General features: G+C 40.2%; 1 protein-coding gene across 2 annotated transcripts in view; it reads left to right on the top strand.

Annotated features, from left to right (window-relative positions):
* Positions 1–18,423, top strand: part of roraa (RAR-related orphan receptor A, paralog a) — a 277,550-nt gene that overhangs the window by 202,247 nt on the left and 56,880 nt on the right. The window contains exon 1 of one of the 2 annotated variants that reach the window (XM_057329379.1): positions 14,881–15,023. The exons of the other annotated variant lie outside the window; for it this stretch is intronic. Within the exon in view, the coding sequence (XP_057185362.1) occupies positions 14,993–15,023 (31 nt within the window). The 5' untranslated portion in view covers positions 14,881–14,992. Of the gene's footprint in view, positions 1–14,880; positions 15,024–18,423 lie in introns of those variants that run through there. 2 annotated transcript variants of the gene reach the window in all.

Genomic DNA, 18,423 nt, shown 5'->3' with positions numbered 1-18,423 from the left:
AAGACCACATACGAAGATTTCATGCCCGAACTGTGTCTGTTCACCAGATGAAGGTTTGAAAAGTTTAGTCATGAGATTTAAGAGCGACTTGGGTAAAAAGAGACGCTACAAGTCATCTTGCTTTGACCTTCAACATGTTGTTTTTCTAAAGTCTGACAAATGGCGACATATAAGATTTGTTATATGTCACCTATAAGGAGAAGTAACAGCCACAGTGCGTCATGCTATATTTTTTTGTCACGGCAGTTTGCTAAGTGCTTGGTAAATGAAGTGAACACAAGCACGTCAGGAGAGACCGTTTTGAATGGACGGCGTATCCCAGGAGTGCGCTTTCTGACGAAGCGATTTCGCTCTCAGCATGCCTCAGAAACTCGAGTTTTTCAGCCTCAGACAACAAGAGACACTCGGCGAAAAAAAGGCAGTGCATTCAAATTGACACTCTCCAATTCTAACAATAGATTATGTTTCATCTTTTTTCCATTTGTTTGTGCCATAGAAAGAATATTTTCCTTTTGGACACTTTGCTTTAATCCATAATAGCCTGCCATTATTTATCAGAAATAGGTCAGTATATTCACAACAGAGAAGGATGGGCCGCTTCAGTAAAAAGGAAATCAATAGAGACATCTATTTGTCATAAACCAGGACAGCATGATTTTTATCCTTTTCTTCTCTTCCCCTCTATACTTTTTCTTCCATCTACACAATATGACAGCTCCTCATTTTTCAGCCAAAGCATTACGGTCAGACATTTAGCCAAATTGCAAATGGGCCTTAGTGAATGCACGTCTTTGCATAAATTGTGTAAATTGAAGGGGTTTTTTTGCTCTCTCATCACCTCCTTTAGTTGAGTGTGCCTGAATGGAAGAGGTTTGTCGTGATGGTTACTTTTCTGTTCTCTTTGACCGGGCTGGGGTCTGGCATGGGCTTGTTACAGAAGTGGTCAAGCAAGGATGTGTCCTCGGCCCCCTTTTAGTTTCTTTGTAGTCGCTTAATCTGTCTCTTCCCCTCTGTGGCTGGTATGCTTTGTGCCCGCCACGCTTCCTCGGCTTCGTCAGCTCCTCTCCGGCTGCCCTGGTTCTTTGTGCGCCCCTCTGAACCTCAAAGGCCTTGTTGTGAAGAGACGTCAGCCAGGAAAAACATCAGCGAGTGACATGTGTCATGCACACAAAGCTTATTGCTGTTGCGGTTGGAATACGGAGCTCCATCTGCTAAAGTGGATTATTCCGTGAGTGGCAGTGGACAGGTGTGCTTGCGTGGGCACGGACAGGTTGTGTGGTCGAAGGAGGTCCGGACCACTTGGGAAGTGCGCAAGGGGTCAAGGTTTGTCTGGTTTACATATCCTACTGAAGGACGCCATAGATACACCGTTTGGCAAGCATCTTTCTCAATTCGATGGGTATTAAAAGGTTCATTTTTGAAAGGAAAATATAAATTGTGAAAATATTATTATATTTTGACAGTGGACAGGCATTATCATTTTTGATGAACATTCCCACTGATATAAATGGCAACCGATAACTTCCCCAAAACCTTCTTGGCACCAGTAAGGGTAAGCCAGCCATGCCACTCTGTGAAGTGGTACAGCCTTGCGCGAGCTTACGCCGGTTATCCGTCACTTTCTACTTTCTCCGTGTCTCATCACTTCCTATTCACGCAGTGGCAGACAAGTGCAGTGTGTCAGCATGAAATGAGGGCTTTGATTCATGGGGCAGGACAGACATGGAGGTCATCTGGTTCTGGCAGATATGAACGCTACTGATGGAGACTGACTGCTGATGTTTAAGATGGTGCTGATGAAATGTCCTTGCGCCATCATTAGCGTCCTCTCCGGTCTGGTGCATGAGCAGACGCGTTCACGCGCACACACACACACACACGCACACACATGCACACACACACACACACACACACACACACACACACAGACAGAAGACACACGTCTTGTCTTCTGGAAAGGGACCTTTGTCTAAACAGCATATGGTGTGCTCCACATTGCAGCTTGTTCTGACCGAGACCTGTCTGCTTAGACATGAGATGAGATGAATGATCGACATGTAAAGCAACCTATCACAGTTTGTCAGTTTTTCTTCCCATGGGTTTATGTTAAATAGATTGTTTATACAATAATTGAAAAAAAATGTTGGTGAGGCAGTTTGTATAAACAGTTATAAAGACACACACAGGTAGGTTTTTTGCAGAGTTAAGTAACAGACGAAAAGAAATAATAAGCTCATCTGGCAGCCTCCACCTTAAGAATTATGCTTCTTCACAAACCATCTTTATTATGTGATTTACAGTGGCAATAACTGTGAAAGTGCAGAGACAATTATGCACTGCTAGAATAATGAGAACTATAATTATCGTGTAAAACTTCTGTATGTGAATTATTCAGTCGTAATTTTGTTGAATAAACCATGCAAAAGACTGCGATTTTCAGAGAAATCATTCTTTTGAATTAGAGATACTTTCGGAACATTTGGGAAGCCACTTTATAGCTAGAACAGACTACAGAGGCTTCTGTTCTTTAAGTGAACATAGCTGTTTGTCACAAAAGTCCTTTGGTCTGTATGAAAGATTCTATTAAATCTAATATTTAGAAGTTTTCACTTGTGTACGCACTCAAAAATGAAAATTCTGTCTTCATTTACTCACTCTCAAGTTGTTTCAAACCTGTATGACTTTCGCTGCTCTGAAGAACACACACAAAACATATTGTTTGTAATCAAACAGTTCTGGGGCACTATTGACCACTATAATAGGAAAAAATCTACTATAGTAGTCAATGGAGCCCCAGAACTGTACAGTTTCTCACATTCTTTAAAATATCTTCTTTTGTGTTCAACAGAACAAAGTCATACAGGTTTGAAACAACTTGAGGGTGAGTAAATGAAGACAGAATGTTCATTTCTGTGTGAACTATTTCTTTAAAGCATGCCCAAAATGGAAAGTCTGTGGATATTTATTGACCCTCGTGTTACTTTAAACTAGTGCTGTCAATCGATTAAAAAAATTAATCGGATTAATCACACATTTTTTCTATGATTAATCACGATTAATAGCACACAACAATTATATTTTAAAATATACTTTTACATTTTAATAATTTCACATTTAATCTTCAAATTGATGTAGAAACAACATATTTCTTTAACAGCATCATTTTATGAAAGCTAACATTTTGATATTAGTATTGTAACTGATGTCTCTATTAAATTGATTATTTTAACATTAATTATAGCCATTCAACAGTATAATTGAGAGCTCATGTAGGAAATTAAAGGACACTTTACAGTCTTTAATGCTAAATTATAAATTAAATGCAGAAGAATTCTCATTAAAGCTATAAAATCACATTGATTTCTTCTTTGATTTTGTTCTTTGATTAATATTAGTGACAGGAGTCACAGCAGCACGTTTAAGAACGTGGCCCCTTTAAGAGCTTTCTCAGTACGCAGATCTGACCGTCACCGCACTCCCATTTTCACAACTCTTTGCATTCATTTAAGATTTTATTTTACACTTTGAAGTCTGTGCTTAAGAAAAAAATAGACAAAACGGGCTTTCTGACATAATCTTGTGTGGTTTTATCCATTCAAGCGCGAAAGAGAACTTAACACGGATGCGCTGTCTGACAGAGATTCACCGACGCAGCCGTTACTGTACACACCAGACTGGACCTCGCGTTGCGTTTTGCCGCGTCCCACAGTTTAGAAGCTGTCTATCTTCATTGAACGCCTCAAAGCAACCGTTTAAAATCGCGCTTAAGTGGTTTAAAAGCCTGTACACGAATAAGAGCGTGATTACATAATGTAACGCTAGACAAAGGATGTCAAAACAAACGGATCCTGCGTTAATTGCGATAAATATTTTCTCACGCGTTAATTTGAAAAAATTAATCGCATGCGTTAACGCGTTAACGTTGACAGCCCTACTTTAAACCCATATGACGTTATCGCTTCTGTCGAACAATTTTCATAACCATTTTCATATTCTTCCTTTTTTATCCATATGATCAATAACATAGTGAACTAACACTCTCCTTTTGTGTTCCACAGAAGAAATAAAGTTTTAGATTTGAAACGACACGAGAATGATGAGAAGTTTTATTTGATTTAAAAGAATGCTGTTGTTTCACCGTCATGAGGGCCATACCTAACATTTACATTGAGCGTGAAATTCATTATATCGTATTGCTCTTATTACAGCATTCACAAAACGATGGCTATATTTGAGGATATATATCTTATTAAATAGTTTTTGACATTGATGCACAGGTAGTGCAACTACTTTTTAAAGCATCACTTGTATAAATGTATAGATGAGGCACTTTACATGATAAGCAGCTTGAACAAACTAGTTTCAGTGCACCTTTCCCAGCGAGGAATATAGATTTCAATGCCTGTACGTCATAGCTCTCTTCACATCAATAAAGGGTTGAGATTTTATTACAATCACTAGAATACAGTGAAAAAACAAAGACAAAAAAGTGAAAAGGTGCTTGTTCCTTTTCTAATCTCTCATTTCCGTCCTTTCTTCCTCCTCTAGCTGCACCAGCCTCTCTCTATCACACGATGTGGTTTAATGTATCAGGGCTTGTCAGCGCGACTCCACCTGCACACTTAGCGCCTTGCCGGCTTTGTATCTGTTCTGATTAAGTGGCAGACTCCTTAATGATGTGGTGGACTCGCTCCAAAGATCAACTTCATTTTTCACCACACGGTCATTAATGCACTCGCCTTTCTAATTTCTGCTTGCATAATTCAGAACGGTTGCACCTTGCAGTACGCACTGTGGACCAATGCTGGAAAAGTGTAGGAACTTAAACTCAAGTGTGGTTTTTCTTTGATATGTATGGCAATAATTGTTGCAATTATTTAAAAATAGTCATTAGGAACTCTCTTTTGTGTGTTTCAATGAATAGAAAAAGTACAAATGAATCGAAATCTGTAACGACAACACTCATAAACGTAACTAATAATGACATCAGTACTTCTTTTGTGCTTTATAAAAGGAAGGAAGTGATACAGGGTTGGAACATCATAGGGGCGAATTTTCATTTTTGGGTAAAATATACAGTAGTATGTTACTTCACTGCCTCACAGATTAAAGAAATTCCATTCGACTGGTTCTCATTTTGTGTTGCGTAATGGAGATTATTCTCCTCAAGGAGCTGTAGACTTGAGACAAATGTACATTTACCCAATAATGTACTGGATTACTGAATTAAAGTCGACACACAGCAACTTTATCCTTTAATCCCTTGTTTTGGTTCCAACATTTGTCGTCAATACCGAAAATAAAATGACTTAAGTCTGAAAATAGGAAGCGACATAAGAAGGGGTCTTAAGGTTGGGGGATGAGTTTTTAATTCCAGGAGCAGTTTGGCGCATTGTTTGCTGATTATAAGACTTTTTTTCTTCTTGTGTTTCCTTCTTATGTTGTTTAAAATATGGTGACTGAGTTTGCAGATTTTTTCAAAATCCTTGATTTTGATTTGATACTCAGCTGGTAAAGCAATGTGCTGCTAACAATGCCAAGGTCAATGCCAAATGTCTTTTAGGTTGCTTTGGATTTAATTTTTGTTCAATTTAAAACAGACTTGTTCGAACATTAATCGGCATTGTGATTTTGTTCAGGCATTTCCTTTCGTACCCACAATGCTCTTCGGCCTGCTCTGTCCGCAGCGGGACTGGCCAAACTTAAAGGTGCCGTGAAAGACTAAAAGTGGGGCATGAGCGCGGCCTCGTCACGACCTACCTTGTTCAAAGGTTCCGGGGAAGAGAGCTGTGACAGGCCTACTCCTCGGTGGAGAACATTACTAATGTGTGAGGGTACAGGACGGGCCAAGCCCGTGATAAATAGCTCCCAAACACCCCTGGCATCCTCATAAGTCAACAGTAAAAGAGAAAAGCCGAGAACCCTCTGACCAGCAGCTTAAAAATGGAAAGAAAGCAGGAAAGAAAAGTCTGTTGTTTTAGGCTTAATGAAAGGGCCAAATCAAGGAGCATCGTAGCCTCAAGAACTCTCTCAATCTTGAAGAAAACCTCTCCCAATGCTACGGTTGCTTGAATGATGTTTTCGTTGGGGGAAGTTACAGTCTTGCAAACACAATGCAAATCCTAACAAATGACATTAGTGCTTAGAGAAGTGAAGGGTTGCGGCAGTCTACTTCGGTAGAATGACATACCTGTGGCTTCAAGGAAGTACGTCATCAAGTGCAAGTCATTGCATGTCAGTTGTGGTTGAAAGATGTTTTGGTCTTAGAGCTAGAATGACACATTCATCTAAATAACTTTTTATTTCCACAGGAAGCAACAATCGTGCAAATTAAGTTTTTTAATTTGTTAGGTTTGTCCATTTCGTTTTGCATTACTTTTTCCTTTTTTTTCATTTCCTCTTTTTTTAAGTAAACTTTGTTTGCTAACCATTTATTTCATAAATTTTTCTTTGGTTGTTGTTTTCCCTGTATGTTCATTATATACACGCATTCTATTTTCCTCTCTAAACTCTTTGTTTCGTCCACCATCTTCAGTATTTTTTCATTCACCCCTCCCTTTTTAAAGTTGATAAAGCCGTTTGGCATTGAGAATGTGTATGCGCCGATGTTTGCATGTTGGAGGGAAGGCGTTGCGTGTTTCCTTGTCACGGGGTAATATATCACACGCACCAGGGGGTCTCTCTGGTATGCTCCTCAATAATGAAGTTCATTCGTTAAGTTCCCCCCTCAAAGGCCACGCTCCCCCGCTGCCCTTTTCAGCAGCCGCTGCACTTCGTACAGTAGTCACAGCGCCGCACGAAGAAAACACATAATCATGCTCTTTACATGCGACAGTCACCTCGGCCACAGATGCTCGGCATGAAGGATAAGAAGGCCCATTACCTATCCCTCATGCCTAGTTATGACTGTAATTATTACACCCGAAATCACCTGCCCTACTTCCTGTTGAGAGACTGGTGAGGTTCCACAGCCAGGCACCCCCTCTTACTGTTTTTCAGAGAGAGGGAGTTTTATGTGGCTTCACGGGGAGGAAGAAAAAGAAAATTAGAATGCTGAGCATCTCTGCCTGGCCTCTGTTCAAACCTCGGTACATGGTGCTATGTCCTCTGCATGGTTCCCTTTCCTTCTTCTGCTAGGCTTCTGTGACTTTTCCCCAACTCACTTTTTGAGAGCTTATGTATAGATTCTCTAGATTTTTTGAGTTCTGAGACAAATTAACTTCATTTTTCATTAAATTGCTTTTCTCCTGAAGGGACTAGATCAGGCAAACATGAAAATTCTGTCATTGTTTACTCAACCTTTACTTATTTCCATAACCATATTTTTATTCAAACTTAAAAAAATACAAACAAAAAGAACACTAAACATATACAGATATACAGTGAAGTTAGGGGTCTAATGGTACGTATTCGTACCGAACCGTGTCGGCACAGGACGTCCGGCTTAGTGCACATGTTTCCGAATGCAATGTTTAAAAGTAGTTAACAGTTTTTTATTAAAAAATAAATAAAACTGTAGTACACTGTTGAAAAAAACCAAAGACATAAAGGAAAATGTAGCAGTATATATATATATATATATATATATATATACTGTATATATATATATATAAGCATTATAAGGGGACCTATTTTTATGTATTTTCCCATACAAGTTAAAAAATACTGTAGTACTTTTACCATAGTTTATGAGTAAAAGCTATAGCATATTTTTTTCATGTGGGCAAATAAATATTACTGTTGTATAGTAACTGTTGTATCCCTATCTTATCAATTTTATTATATTTTTACTACATTTTATATTTTGTTTAATTTATTTGAGAATTATTTTATTCTATTCTATTTTATTTTATTCTTTTTTTAAACCAGGCAGGAATCTTTTTTAAAATTGTGTTTAAAAATGTAATCTGTTGATTTTCACAAACGTTAATAATAAAAGACAAGCAATTTTATGTTTTGCATTTCTTCCCCCTTACTTTACTGAAACTGACTAAATAATGAGGTAAACACCGAACCGTGAATTCTATGTACCGTTACGGCCCTAAGTTCAGTATAAAAATCATGCCTTTGTATTGTCCAAATCTTCGAAATTCAACTTTTATGAGGCAAAATTCATTAAAAATGACTATATGGTCACCATTCATGTCAACCGTATCGAAGAAATAGCTTTAAAAACGCCTACTGTGTTCCACTAAAGAAAAAAGTGTTTTTAATGCAATGAGGTTGAGTAAATGATGACAGAATTTTCATTTTTAGCTGAACTATTCCTTTAAACTCACATTTACTGTAGTGAAGCCCAAATCCTGCAGTTGGTTAAATCTATCGGTTGATATAATCTCAAACAGCATCTCACACCTGAGGCGCTTACTTTCATTTTCAGAGTATTATTTTCCCTGGTCCTCTGAGCATTATTTTTGTCCTTGCTATTAGCGAGTCACAGCTCACCTTGACTAAGAGTCTTGCCTCTCTCCAATTAATCTTATAAACGCATTTATTTGTTTGTCTCTTTCCGCCACATTGCCGACACGAGAAAATGCCCAAAGACAAAGAAATTGGTTTGACATCTCTGCTCTATTAAAACTAACCGAGCAGCGACGACATCGACGGCAACAGCGAGCAAACAGCCGCTTGGGGCCATCTGATGTTTTCAATTAGACCGAGCACAAGGGGAGTTTAATGCTTATCAAATTGTTTACTGCCAAATGTCTCCATATTATTAATACCTGGAAGGGTTCAAATTTAATTTGAAGTAAACACGCTCGCCGTGTAGAGAAGGATTGGAGATTTGTTTGAGTAATACGTCAGACAGAGCGCTGTGTCTCTGGTCTCCGTGCTTTGTTCTTGGCAAGCCTGTTTGTATTTGCTCTAGACGTTTCGTCTGGTGACTTGGCTCCTTTTATTTTGTTGATTATTAATCTTTGCTCACAGCACAATCACGTTTTCATGATTTTGCAAATGACTGGAGAAAACAAATGTGTCTTAGTCAGAAATCATATGGGGCACCAAATAGTTTCAACAAGAGCACAATTCATTCTCGGTGAATTCGCACCCATCCCTCGCCCCACAATCGCCAAAATTGAGTTTTTGGACATTTTATTTTAAACCTCCCAAATGTGATATCAAAAATGAAAATGAAACCAATCACATTAGCCCATTTTCCGATAATTGCTTCCTAAACTGAGGCTGAGTCATTCTACGGAGCATAGTGTCATTATGTGCCGTGTCAAACCAAGAAAGTGGCCCATTTTTGGATTTGGTTTGATGCAAGTGGGAGCAGTTTTTGTCTGGACCTTGACAAGAGGATTAATTCTGTCTAGAACCTTCATTCTGCGAAGACTCTCGTGAGATTCGCATACTGTGTGATGTTCCTACGCTACGTCAACCAGCCAGACCCTCTCAAAATGAGAATAAAGGCACGACAAAAGGTTCTTCAAAGTGGAACAATAAAGCCAAAGGTTCTTAAATGGCATCGTGAAAAACCTTTATTTGATAAGATCGTAACCATTGAACGACGTTGTTTACCAGAACTTGAAGGCGTCCATGCTTGATTCAATGATTTTTAATGATGATTTGATATCAGAATCTTCCCTTTATAAAAGCCTTGTTAGTTTCTTAACCAAGTCTCAGTTCGGCAAAACCTCGCTCAAATATCCCCAACCACCCAACCTACATCGCTGCATTATCAATCAATGCTAAAAAAGATTGTTGAAAATGCTGCTAAAAAGAAAACGGCATGCTAATTTTACCGTCTCTGTACCTTCTACGGTTTCTCTTATTTGAACTCCCTTTGTAACGTCTTCCTTTCTTTCAAAGAAAAGAAGCCCAATAGTCTTGTCTATTTATCCTGGAAATAGATATTCCCCTTGTTGTCGACGTGATTTATTGAAGTCCTCTTCGCAGATGGAAGCCACAGGAAATTGCCTGGAATGGTTCTAAATTGGTTTATGATTGTTTTATACGGGTTCGTGCGCTAACGGTTTGAAATTGTGCCCCCGCGCTTTTTGGAGTATATATTAAACTGATCCATATTGAGGTTTTCGGTGTGTATTTAGGGGGACTTGTTAATTCAGTAATGGCTCGACGTTGGCAGAAAGCGCTTGCCGCTGTCGACACCACTGTGAGAAAAGTGCCACTTCTGTGATGCATCAACTGTTTCTCCAGTCAGGGTGGCCTGTAACAGAAACTCAATCCAGATAAATCAGAAGACTCAGACTCTGAGGATCATTCTGTGGATGGAGTCACTTCAGTTCCTTCCTGTACGCTCTGGAATACGTCATGTCCAGTATGTGGCATCTGTATGACTCGTCTTTTTCTCTTTCTCCTTTTATCTTCTTTTGTCTTTTCTATTTCAGGCTTTAGAAGGTCATAGCGAGTTCTGTAAAATGTGTAGAATCAACATGGTACCATAATCATGGTTCTTAAAGGAGTAGTTCACCTTCAAGATGAAAATTCTGTCATCATTTACTCACCCTCTTGTCATTTCAAACCTGTATGACTTTCTTTCTTCCGCAGAACACAAAAGATGTTTTGAAGAATGTTGTTAACAGCCCCCCATTCACTTGCATTGGTAACAATAGAAGTGAACCGGGGCCAGTGCAGTTCTGTTACCAACATTTTTCAAAAGATCTTCTTTTGTGTTCTGCAGGTTTGAAAATGACAAAAGGGCGTGTAAATGATGACAGAATTTTCATTTTGAAGGTGAACTACTCCTTTAATATCACAGCTATTGTAAACACTAGTAAATTGTGACACCCCTAAAACGTACCATCAGTGTGCGACTGCTGACATTAACAAAGTAATTTAAGATTAATTTTCCATTCATGAACGCATAAGAAGCAAACATCTCTTTAAAGACCACAGCTCCACTGAGGAGCGACAGGAGCTAAAGTGCATAGAGGATCAGCTGCTGTTCTCCGTGCCCGTGCGTGGGACGCTACTGACAGACTGCTAATGAGCCCATTATCGTCTGCGGCCCTTAGCCTGGCTCCTCGGGGGCACCGGTGGATGCTCTGCATCCCCTCTCAATTGAATTCCATCCCACAGGGGTTGTTTACAATAAATACATTTGCTTGAGTTAATCAGGAGGTGGAGAGCTAGACACTTGACTTGGGCGGCCGTTTCTTTGGAGAGACGGTGAAACAGAGTTGACAGAGCTCAATTTCGGTTCTCGCTGGGCATCTGTAGGGATACATCCAAGGTGGGCAAATATTGGCACCTTAGTACCTTTGCAGAATGTGATTGGTTGATATGAATGATTTGTTTCAGGATCAACAAAGCATATCGATCCAGGAACATGTCGCACTCGTGTTGCCGAAATCATGTGAATTAAACAAAGCTTTAAATAGCCAGTGTCTTCTGAGACTGGGGTCGAACTCCACATGCGATCGAGGTCAGGAAAGCCAGGTTTGAAGGAAGGGAACCACATTTCAGGGACAGAGCGGAAAGGACGAGGTCTGTCTGGTGGCAGCTGTTGTCATTAACACCACTTAATTCCTCCGCTGATTGTTGCCGTTCTTCACAGTTTGATTTTTAACACCTCGGAGATGTCGACGTCTCCAGTGGCGGTTTGGGAATGTACTAGGAAATTACCGAATAAGATTTGACATGCTCTGAAACAGTATGATTTAGCTGACTTTAGCTGTAGTACTTTTTGGTTGTCTTGACCAGTTTGTCCCGTCTCAATTTTCTGCAAATAAACATGTCTTCGCATTCACTCACGGTGTAAACAACAGTCACATGCAGTACATGCACACGCAGTACGTCCTTGTTCATATTTATCTGTAACTCTGGCCACAGATCTTTCTTCACTGTTACTGATAATTCATTTATACTGGGGTTAGCATACTGAGAGCTACACGTTTTTAATACGACCAAAATGTGCTAGTTTTGCACGTGAGTGTGCACATATTATTTCCTCCGCCTCACGAACACGTGCGCCTGTACTGCGCTGCCCTGAGGCGACATCATCGTGCTGTTTTCTGAAACCTTTTTCTCAACAGTCTGCAAGCTCTCGTCTTAACCACAAGTACCGTTGCTTACCTACCGACCACAAGAGTCACTGCAGAGTGAGACAGTTTAACCTTACCACAAGCTGCAGTCGGACGCAAACGCCGTGCAGTCAAAGCACAACAGCTTAATAGGAGCAAAACAGGCCACTGCTAGTGATGCTAACGCCACAGCACGACACACGCTAAACTACCTCCACGAGCGCTAATGCAACTCTACGTCACTAATTTTCAGCTATGATACGGCTCATTTGATAATCACGGTGGGGAAATTATATTTTGCCTATTAAGCGTAGACTGTTGACGGATTAGTGTTGACATAACATGAGTTAATTTATTTTCGCTGCCTCTAATGGATCACGCAAGAGGTCGTGATCAGACGGTAATTTTGGAGATTTATGGCATCAGGTGCGGAGCATGTATTTGCATATTTTTATTCGGGGGATTCACGACGCAGTTATTCCTGCTCATTTAGTGTTAAATTAGCATAGCAACCGCAGAGATGCAGGTAAACTGTGATCTGAGAAAAAGGCGTGTTGCACAGATGTACAGTATGTACACTTCTGTTTACAATTAAATGTAGTTTGTGTAAAAATACAAAATGTCATTTCAGCTTTATTATGCTATGTCATATTAGCAAAAGGCTGAAGGTCGCTGTTATGATAATATTCATATGGAGTGTGACAAACTTTGCCCCGATCTGATGATACAGTATTGTGGTGCTGCCTTAAAGTGATACTTCGCCCAAAAATGAAAATTCTGTCATCATTCACTCACCTTCGAGTTGTTCCAAATGTTTATACATTTCTTTGTTCTGCTGAACACAAAAGAAGATATTTTGAAGAATGTAGGACAGCAAACAGTTCTGGGGCACTTTTGACTACCATTGTTTTTTTCCTACTATGGGAGTCAATGGGGGTTGAGATCTGTTTGTTTATAAGCATTCTCTTTCTCTGTGTTCATCAGAACAAAGAAATGATACACATTTGGAACAACTCGAAGGTGAGTAAATGATGACTGAATTCTGTCATTGTTTACACACCCTCGTGTCATTCCAAACCTGTATGACTTTCTTTCTTCAGCAAAACACAAAGTAATATATTTTGAAGAACGTTCGTAATCAAACAACATTGGCACCCATTGACTTCCATTGTAAAAACACAAAACCACTGAGACATTTCTCAAAATATCTTCTTTTGTGTTCCACGGATGATAGAGTCATATACAGGTTTTGCCTCAATAAAAATGCTTTTGTTAGAGGGTTGAAATACTGCTATCTCAGATTCACATCAGTCCTGAGCGCAGACGAGAAGGCTTATTTGTGGGACTCAAAATGGGGCTGGGCTTTTGGCCGAAGCCAGCTTTCTCTAAGACCAGAATCACGAGCAGCCAGCTGGTGTGAGGCCTGAGCAGATTATTTGAGAGGGAGAGAGAGAGAGAGAGGGGGGTGGGTTGGACGGGTTGTTTTGGGTGGAGAGAGAAAATGAATAGTATGGCGAGATAGTGGAACTCATCAGACCGTCATTGTGTGGTAGAGAGATCAGTATGAGACCCACTCTCTCTCTCTCTCTCTCTCTCTCTCTCTCTCTCTCTCTCTCTCTATCTTCTCCTCACTCCTGATATCTTCTGGAGCTCAGCTGCCAGGAGCATCTAGTGTGAGCTCCGCTCTCAGCAGGCAGGACAGTGAGCGGTGAGAGCAGAAAGGATGATACCAGCCTCCTGAAGGGAGGTCAGGGGATCTCTCTCTCTCTCAAACATCTGGAGTTCGGAGCTGCATCTGCCTGTCTAATATTAGCATGCAGGAAGAGAGACTGCAGCCATAGCGCCAACACAAAAGAAAAACATTATTTTTGATGACTTCTGTCCTTTCTAGATTGTCTACAGTTGCCCTTCAAGACTGTAACTATCATAGAAATCGAGAGAAACTTGTTTCTGGAATTTTTGAAGATCAGTGCTGGCTGTTTATGTTGATTCTTACATTTTTGGGTTTTCCCCTAATATTACATATATATATATATATATATACTGTATATATATAAATAGTTAAGCAATATGTCGATAAACATTAGTAACACACACACACACACACACACACACACACACAGGCTTTGGTTGACTATCCCCGTGAGGACAGTCCATAGTCGTAATGTTTTTATACTGTACAAACTGTATATTCTATCCCCTAACCCTATCCCTAAACCTAAAGATCATAGAACACTTTTTGCATTTTTAGATTTGTAAAAAATATTGTTCTGTACAATTTATTAGCTTTTTTGCCCCTGGGGACCTCAATTTTGGTCCCCACGGTGACACGAGTCCCCATGTGTTGGTGTGTATTCAGGTTTAGGTCCCCACCGGGATATACAAACATGAACACACACACACACACACACATATGATAGGCCTACTCTATTTATACAAAAAAAGTTAACAACAATATAATTTTGTTAATTTTATAGCATTTTTCACCGATTTGAGCTTCACTGTAAATACAAACCTATTTACACGCATTACACGCTATATACATTTTTAAACTATTTCACATCATATAAGACAATAATACCCTTCATATTTGTTTTTCCCTTTACGTCATTCTTATGTATCTCCCTACACATTCCTGCAGTTGCTCAACCACCCTGACTGCGAGTCGAACCAAAACATTTATTTGCCACTGTTTTGACTTCATCTTGTTTGCGATAAAGCACAAAAGACAGTGACAGCCAGCCCGATAACCCCCCCCCGCAACAATCCCAGCAGCCCCCTCCTCCTCCCTCTCCCTTCTCATTGGCCGCCTCCTCTGCCAATTACAAGCCAGCAGGCGGGGCCGGAGGGTGAGGGAGCGCTGATGTCAGAGTCACATGGATTCTGGTGTGGTCATGCAAGCGCAGCTGAGCGGCAGAGCTATGCTGGCCAGCTGCTGCTGAAACAGCAGTGGAGGGCTCGAGCTAGCACTCGCGATATCGCTCGCCTATGGACCGCCGAGCTTAATGATGTATTTTGTGATTTCAGCTATGAAAGGTAAGAGACGAAAAGCATGCCGGTGTTTGTTTTTAAACTTCTTTTATTTGAGAGCTGCAAGGGGCTTTAGGAATAGTCTGCCAACTCTCTTTGAATGGCTTGTTTGAAGAGAAAGAGAGAGAGGGAGTTTGTGTATGTGGGTATGTGTTTATTGCGAGGGAATTAAGTTCCGGCGTTGTCTCTATGGTCACATATTTTCTATTCTGCATTCCTTTGCTATAGAAAACAAAGTTGTGCATGAGGAGAAAGAAAGGTTCGAGAGCTGTTGAATAATAAAAAGGGGCTTTTAAGCTGATGATTTTAATGCTGGTTTTGCATTCTTGAGAGAAAATTTACAAATTTATCCCTTGGCTAAATTTGTTTTAATAGTACAGAAAACTGTCTAATAGGCAAAGTTACTGTATGTTTTTATTTTGTGATATTTGGTAAAGTTCCATTGGTTACTGTTAATGGTCTTGCCTAAAGTCTGAGATGTGTGTGTTGTCAAGAGATACATAGTCAGGACGCAGGACACGTTGGCTGTCATTTAGGTTGACGTCGGCGTGCGTGTCATGCTCCACTGACCTATTTTTTTGTGCCGCGAACAGTCATGAGAACAAGGTTCGCACCGCAACACTACTTGTGTTGATCCTGTCTCCGTAATCCCGCTCGGCCGTCCCAACCCCCTGCCATACCCCACGCGCGCGCACACACACGTCAACCGACCCCGGGCTGGATAACTCTCTCATTGTACATTTGAATGCTTCATGCATCGTTTTTACACAACCTGAAACAAACACGTTTAGTACGTATGTAATTTGATTGAACTGAAGTCTCATGACGTACTTTCGATTACTCTGACACATACGTAGCCCGAGAAATACATTCACACCTGAACGTGCACACACATACACATGCACGCGCCCAAATCCATTAACACTCCATATGTACATTCACTGTACCGCCACACAAACACACACACACGCACGCACACTCACACACAGCTGTCATTCTGCATTAGGCGAGAGGTGTTGAGAGTGGAAAAAGCAGTGGATGTTGGTAACACCACTTTTCACCGTGACACTCTGTGTGCATCTCCCTCTGAAAGCATTTCAGCAGCTCACCTCCACCGCACTCGCTGTTATTTCATTACCGAACCGCTGAACTTCTTCATATCTCTGTTATCTATATGCTAAAGCACAGATAAACACGCACGCGCACGTGTTATGTATTCATGCGTGTTTTTATGTTGCATAAAGATGAGTTCGATTGATGTGCTTTTTGCGTAATAAAATATTTATGCTAATCTTCCAAATTCATTTTGCGAGGAGTTACAAGGGATGCAGTCAGCGCACGTGGAACAACAACATAATGATGAGCAGTTTTTCAGATCTTTAGTTAAGGTCTTTGGTTCGCTTGTTCACCGGCAAGCTGAATGTGAGCGTGTACATCTCATCTAGAAAAGCATGTGTGGGTTTCAGTGCTTGCGTGCAGCCGTTTGTTGCGTGCATGTTTTTTTTTAAGCTCTGCTGTCATGGGTATGATCGTGTGTGTGTGTGTGTGTGTGCGTGCGTGTGAGTGTGTGTGTTGAAGCAGGAGCAGGTGTATGAGCCTCTGACCCGGGGTCCCATGTGTGGGTTGATCTGGATAGGCTGATAGACTGAAAATAGAACTTTAGGAGACTAAAACAATCTCAGAACCTTTCCACAACGCATCCACAGCATTAACAATATAGCCTTAGATGCTGGAATGGCGTTAAGAATGAAACGAAAAATAAATAAATCCACAGCATTAACCCTTTCCTGCTCCTTCTCGAGACATTGTTTTAGAGTGTTAGTGTTTGCCATTTCCAAAGTCACAATATTTAGCAATTATTCATACGGAATATAATTATCATACTAAGAACACCTTACATTTTTATGCGATTTTGCTTTTGAATCGTTTTAAATCGGGAATAAACGTTGTGTTTACAAATAAGCAAGTTTATCAAGGCCGTTTTTTCATATATCGAAAACGTATGCTGATCATGTCTATTGCAATTTAGCCTGTTTTACTACACACACAAAAATGAAAAAGTTGCCTCGCATGCTAAACTAAAATTGTATTCAATTTAAGAAATCGAAATCTTATCAACTGTAGTTTTTTTACATTGCTGTAATAAACTTAATCACATATTAGTGGTTTTTGAATAATATCAGTTCAGCATTATCTTGAAACGTATTGAAATAATTGCGTAACGGATTTCCGTGTAAAACATTTCATCGCCATCACGTTATTACTAAACATCTGCTTTGCTAGTCATTTGACAGGCACGTCACTACAGATGCTGATGCCGCCTCATTCAGGGGCGAGTCTCTCTCGTTTTTTCTCTTCTCGCTCTTCATCCCTCCCTCTTCCTCTTTTCCAGCCTCCTAGCCACGACGTCGCCTCTCAACTACCTAATTACCTGTAATGGAAACATCCCTCTCATTACCCTATGCAAATGAGCTCGCCTGCTCCACACAATTACGAGGAAAACTCCCAATATTAATTACATAATTAAAGAAAGTTGTTTGATGTGCCAAAGACTGTTTTTCATCTGTGTGGTAATTGAACCTTTAATAAGATGGAAAGTGCGAGAGAAAAGCTTTTCCGCTGTATTTTATTGTGCGTGATCAAAGTGGCACGTTGTGAGCGGGCCGGAATAAAAAAGGACGTGTGGAGACGTTACAAACAAAGTCAAGGCAAATAACATTTGCATGCTGAAGTGAACGTTAGTGGTTTGCTCTGTAGTCAGTAGGCTAGGAGAGTACACTCGACTAGCGTGATTCTCCGCGCGCCTCTTTAATGCAGCGGAGGTTAACAAGATTGCCTGTAATCCAGTTAGCCACAAAGGACAGAAAGAGGGCAAGCGAAATCAGATTAAGGTGAAGTAAAGATATAGCCCACCAGCGAGGGTTATACAAATAAAGAGTGAGATTATTGGCGTGCCGTGAGATGTGTTAAGTGGACTATTTTGGACTATTGCTGTTTTTATAGGCTTGCATATAGTCAAAATCATGCTAGTTTTTTCTTTAAAGTGATAGTTCAACCAAAAATGAAAATTGAAAATTCTGTCAATATTTACTCACCCTGTTGTCATTTCAAACCTGTACGACTTTCTTTCTTCTGCAGAACATAAAAGACGATATTTTGAAGAAGGTTGGTAACCGAACCACGGCAGTAACCATTGACTTGCATTGGTTTTGTATCCATACAGTAGAAGTGAATGTGTACCGACGCTGCGCATTCTTCAAAATATCCTCTTTTGTTCAAAAAAAAGTTTGTGGAGGTTAAAATGTTGACATTTTTAACACGTTGGCACAAGCAGTTTAAGCTCAACAGAATCCCTTAATAACTGAGGTTTGTTTTTGTCAAAGTAATGGTAAAAGTCATGTTAGCA

Source organism: Triplophysa rosa, linkage group LG3, assembly GCF_024868665.1.
Source record: "Triplophysa rosa linkage group LG3, Trosa_1v2, whole genome shotgun sequence".
Lineage (NCBI taxonomy): Eukaryota > Metazoa > Chordata > Actinopteri > Cypriniformes > Nemacheilidae > Triplophysa > Triplophysa rosa.
The sequence above is the reverse complement of the archived record's forward strand: the minus strand, read 5'-3'. Positions and strand labels throughout refer to the sequence as shown.